We start from the raw sequence: 5,210 nt of genomic DNA on the forward strand, positions 1-5,210 counted from the left end.
TGACTGGGTGATGTTTGTTTCTTTTCTCAAATCCAGGTTCACAGCACTGTTTTATAGATCTCCTGGCTGACTTGAGAATTTGATCAAACTTCCAGGGAAAAAAGAACCAGCAGCACCCCAAGTGTCACTGCCCAAAATGGTACACAGCATCTGGATGTGCAACATTCAATGCATACTTTTTATAAATGCAATGAAAATGCAGTATTCTATTGGAAATGATTGAGCTGTCGAGGTGCTCAATGGGTAAGGCTATGGTTGGAGTACCCCACAGAACATTTGGTATGATCAGTTTAAGCTCAATGTGTCCTTGCACACCCTTGTGGACAAGCTGAAGTGTAGAAGAGGTGCATTTTGTTCACTTATGACCCATACACTTCTAATAACCCATGGCAAATGTATCGTTAAACCTGACTAGAGCGAACACCAACCTTGTATAACCACTCAGATTATGGATAGTGCAGTGGTAATCCAAGGCTGGGAGAACCCACTTTGCCATCAAATGTCAGAAACAGGATGTACTAGTAATGCAATTCACCTGGCAGAAGAGGCTGCCTCTGCTGAACAGGTCTAAATAGCTATACCAATTTTGGACTCATGAAGAATTTAAATGCCCACCAATGTAACTCAGTTAAGACTATTTACAATGCCTACCCGAAAGCTTGTTTTACTCCAATCTTTGGAAATGTAGAACTACAGCCTCAACATAATTCATTTGAAATCAGGCTCAGTCAATTTGAGTGGCTAATTTCTCCAGCCCCCCAAGAGTTACAACTGCCACAAGCATTTTAAGATGGACTCAAACTTGTATCAGTGCATTTAACAAAAAAAAAAATGGGCCTCAAAGCTAGTTCCATTGTGCCCCCGTGCCCTATACGGACAGATTTAGACCTGGGACACCAGGTGGGTGCAACGAATTATCACAGGGGCGCAACTTGTTTTAGAAGGGGGATACATTAATACAAACACTCCTGCCACTCGGAGGTGTTCATATGGCACACCGTTGCCTTGTATCCAATGCTGAAACGGGGGGGGGGGGGGGGGGGGGGGTGCAATTTCAGAAGGTGGGGGGCCCCCCCATTACAGGTCGAAGTTGCCCCCCTGAATTATCAGGTACAACAATCGTTGGTGGATTTGAATTTCCCAGGGGAGACTAAAATCCATAATTGTTTTTTGCTGAGGTAAAACTCAGCCAAAAAAGAAACGTTCCTTTTTCAGTACCCTGTCTTTCAAAGAATTTGTAAAAATCCAAATACCTTCACAGATCATTGTAAAGGGTTTAAACACTTTCCCATGAACGTGGAACGGTCATTAAGACACTAACAGCTTAGACGGTAGGCAATTAAGGTCACAATTATGAAAACTTGACACTAAAAAGGGGCCTTTCGACAGACTGAAAGAAAAATATGTCCAGGGTCCCTGCTCATTTGCATGAATGTGCCTTAGGCATGCTGCAATGAAGATTGAGGACTGCAGATGTGGCCAGGGCAATAAATTGCAATGTCTGTACTGTGAGACGCCTAAGACAGCGCTACAGGTCGGACAGCTGATCATCCTCGCAGTGGCAGACCACGTGTAAATATTTACACATGTTAAGTTTCCTGAAAACAAACACTTGACAGTGAGAGGACATTTTTGTTGCTGAGTTTAGTATGCAGTTCTACACTAAAAGATACCGCAACAACTTCAAAAAATAAGCTTTATTCAAAAACAGTGAATCTTTAAAACCCACATTTGGATGAAAGGAGATCACTCAGCTGCTCCCTTCTTGCCTCGTTTCCCTGTGGTTCTAGCAGCAGGAGCCCCCTCGCCCTTCTTGGCTGCCCCCTCGCCCTTCTTGGCTGCCCCCTCGCCCTTCTTGGCTGCCCCCTCGCCCTTCTTGGCTGCCCCCTCGCCCTTCTTGGCTGCCCCCTCGCCCTTCTTGGCTGCCCCCTCGCCCTTCTTGGCTGCCCCCTCGCCCTTCTTGGCTGCCCCCTCGCCCTTCTTGGCTGCCCCCTCGCCCTTCTTGGCTGCTTTGGTAGTCTTCAGTGCTTTGGGCTGGTCCTCAGCAGCCACCTCAGCCCCTCCTTCCACTGCAGGCCTCGTCGCCTTGGGCTTCTTCGTAGGGGCCACCTTGGAGCCACCAGGAGCCTTCTTGGGTTTTGCATCCTTGAACATGAAATTGACTGTCAGATTTGCCATACAATCACCCATTGATTAGAGGTAACATTTTGCCAGGATAAAGCCCAAACGGAACAGTACCCATTATGACCAAGGTACATAAACTGCTTACCCACCAAAACCACTTGAACTATGTCAATAGTTATAAGAAAAAAAAAAACTTGCCTCTGAAGTCTTCTCCTTTTTGGCTGTAGTTCGTCTCTCAGAAACTAGTGATGTAAATGGAGCGACATGCAATCATGGATACCACAAAAAGGAGAAGTGAGATACGAATACAAATCATGAATGAGCATGCTTCTGACAAAGAAAAGTTACTGCGATATTATACCAATACCTAGACTCGAAGTAGCAATTTGTAAAAAAAAATCTCTAGGTAGCGCATCGTTCATCCTATAGCTTGTGCGCCATCTGTTTAATTAGTGAACCAATAGGTTTCAGCACATTTCCATGGCTGATTAAAACTCATTTCTCATGCTCTACAGCAGACATTTGTGAGCAATATGCTCCCAGATAGCACAAATACATCTGCCCAAAGTCCTGCAGATTCATTTAGAATGCCTAAATGATTCACTCTACATCGTTTATACATCAGTTAGACAAACATTCTATTCTGATGTCTCACCGACATCTTCCCAATGTGCAAACGTGCTCCAAACTACACATTCCCCATGCAATTTCATACGTCCGCTCGTTATCTGGGTTTGAAACATCAGCACTTAAGTATCGTGATAACTCCTCACAAGGTCCCTGGCAATTCCCAGCCCTCCATTGCAATGTGTTGCTCAACAAGCAACAATTATCCCAACCAATTGGGCAGATGGGTTTAGACGTAACCCTAAGGACTGATGATCACAATAGATTCAGTTTACCTGCTTCCTTCTCCTTGGTCTTCTTGGCTCCAGCCTTGGAGGCCTTCGCCACATTGGGATCAGTGTTCTCAGTGGCCTTAAGCTTGGGCTCCTTCAATTTACCTCTGACTGCAAGCTGGAAAGGGAGGGTGACGCACTACATTTTAGAAACAGCAAACCCATATTCAACGCAATGTTGATGTAACAACTTGAATAATAAACACTGATGCTCAAATGTGCATTCAAAAGGTGGTACCAAATCCAGTAGGCACATTTGGCAGGTACGCTACAACACAGGAAAGTACTTAATTGGTTGACATCTGTAGTCCTAGTTAATTATCCTAACAAAAAAAATATATATAGGTATGGGTCACTTACCCGAAACCTCCCCTGTGCGCCGCTTGCAGTGGAGTTAGGTGGCCTCGCTAATATCCCGCTCTCAATTCCTTTGTTCAGGGCCTTGCGCATCATGTACTTCAACCTCACCTGGTCCAAAGATGGATATTTCTCTGTTATGTAACTACGAATGGCCTGCGAGGAAACACCCTTTCGAGAGTCCAATTCCTTCAGCGCTTCTTTGACCATAATCATCGTTGGTGGATGAAGGTGGGTTTTCCTTGCCACATCAGGTGCTTTGCTGGACTCTTAACAAAATGAAAAATAACTATTTATAACCGTAAACTAACAAAATATCAGTAATATTAGGAAACCTTTATTGGCCAAAACAACACATGGGTTACAAACCGGATTTAGCTTTTCCCGACACTTTCTCATCTTTATTGGTTGATTCAGAAGATGCGATTCCTTCTTCGGAGGCTACCGTTTTTTTAGGTGCCATTTTCTAGCGATAAATCTTAAATTAACTTAAAAACAGAACGCCTATTTTCTCACCTTTAAAACGGGATTGGATTCCAATTTTATGCACTCCAAACAACTCAGCCGCAAACCACGTGGTTCATCAAACAGGTGCTCACAGTTATTAGGTAGGCTACCACTCAGGACACATCCCACTAGTGTGAAGTCGATTCCTTTCCTCGCCTCTGTTCCTTCTTTGCATCCTTTCCTTTATTGCTCTGATCAGCTGCTTACATTTACTGTTCTGGCATATTAAACACGATTCAACAAACATAAATAAAATATGAAAACATTTATGCTTCGATCATACTGACTGTTATTGCATTTTGGTACACCAGAAGTACATTCATTTCCAATGGAACACTGCATTTGCCTTGCAGCATTGTGTTGCGGAGGCAGTTGCAGTGTGTTCTGTGTGGTGCATATGTTGGATTTATCGAACTGTATGCTTAGACGGCTTGAAGGAAATGGTAGCAGAAGGTGAATGTTGAACTTTTGTTGCACACGTATCCAGAGGATGTTGCATACCATTTTGCATAATAACACGATAGGTGTGATGAAGACGTTACACCTAGATCACACGGACTGAGTCATTGCGTTTTGGTTACATCAGAAGTACATTAATTTCCAATGGAACGTTGCGTTTGCCTTGCAGCGGCAGTTGCAATGCATTCTGTGTGGTCCATATGTTGGATTTATCAAACATATGCATCGAACGAATGCATCAAATTGTATGCCTAGACTTGACGGAAAGTAGCAAACTGTGAATGTTGAACTTCACACATATCTAGTAAAAAATATTGTGGGATTACATAATTTTTTAAAAGTGTGACTCTAGAATTTTTTCTAAAAATGATTTACAAAGTAAAAAACATTATTTATTCGATGATATCTACACATTTGTGACAGCCTATAATATAATTTACCTTAAAAATGCATAGTTGGAGGAAATTACAATAATAAATAGTCAAGATAGTAGAGAGTAGGCTCTTTCAACAATGAGACCAATGTTGTGCAAGCTGGTCTTGATTGTGCTGTCGGACTGGGACCAGCCCCCCCCCGAAAGCGCTGGTCTGTGTGGGTCCAGGGATGGTTGAAGTCCCAAAAGCAGGCAGGGGAGTTCCACCGTCTCATTCAAGAGCTTTGACTGTTTGCAAAGGAATTCCAAAGCTACTTTTGTCTGGACCGAAGCCAGTTCGATCACCTGCTCCAGATGGTTGGAGACAGGATTGCCTGGATGGATACCAACTACCGGGAGTCCATGAGCCCAATTGAACACCTGGCAATTTGTCTAGAGTAAGGAAAATTCAAATGACTTTTAAAGCCTTTGATACCGTAATTGATTGATAT

At 43.4% G+C, this 5,210-nt stretch overlaps 1 protein-coding gene across 1 annotated transcript; it reads right to left on the bottom strand.

Moving 5' to 3' along the window:
• Positions 1-1,746: 1,746 nt before the first annotated feature.
• Positions 1,747-3,914, bottom strand: LOC139413757 (linker histone H1M). Its single transcript, XM_071161488.1, has 5 exons — positions 3,750-3,914; positions 3,384-3,649; positions 3,027-3,141; positions 2,323-2,366; positions 1,747-2,145 (listed from the first exon to the last, which is right to left on the bottom strand). Exons 1-5 carry the CDS (start codon positions 3,841-3,843, stop codon positions 1,747-1,749), a joined length of 918 nt encoding a protein of 305 aa, XP_071017589.1. The 5' UTR covers positions 3,844-3,914.
• Positions 3,915-5,210: the final 1,296 nt, after the last annotated feature.

Source organism: Oncorhynchus clarkii, chromosome 7 (genome assembly GCF_045791955.1).
Source record: "Oncorhynchus clarkii lewisi isolate Uvic-CL-2024 chromosome 7, UVic_Ocla_1.0, whole genome shotgun sequence".
Classification (NCBI taxonomy): Eukaryota; Metazoa; Chordata; class Actinopteri; order Salmoniformes; family Salmonidae; genus Oncorhynchus; species Oncorhynchus clarkii.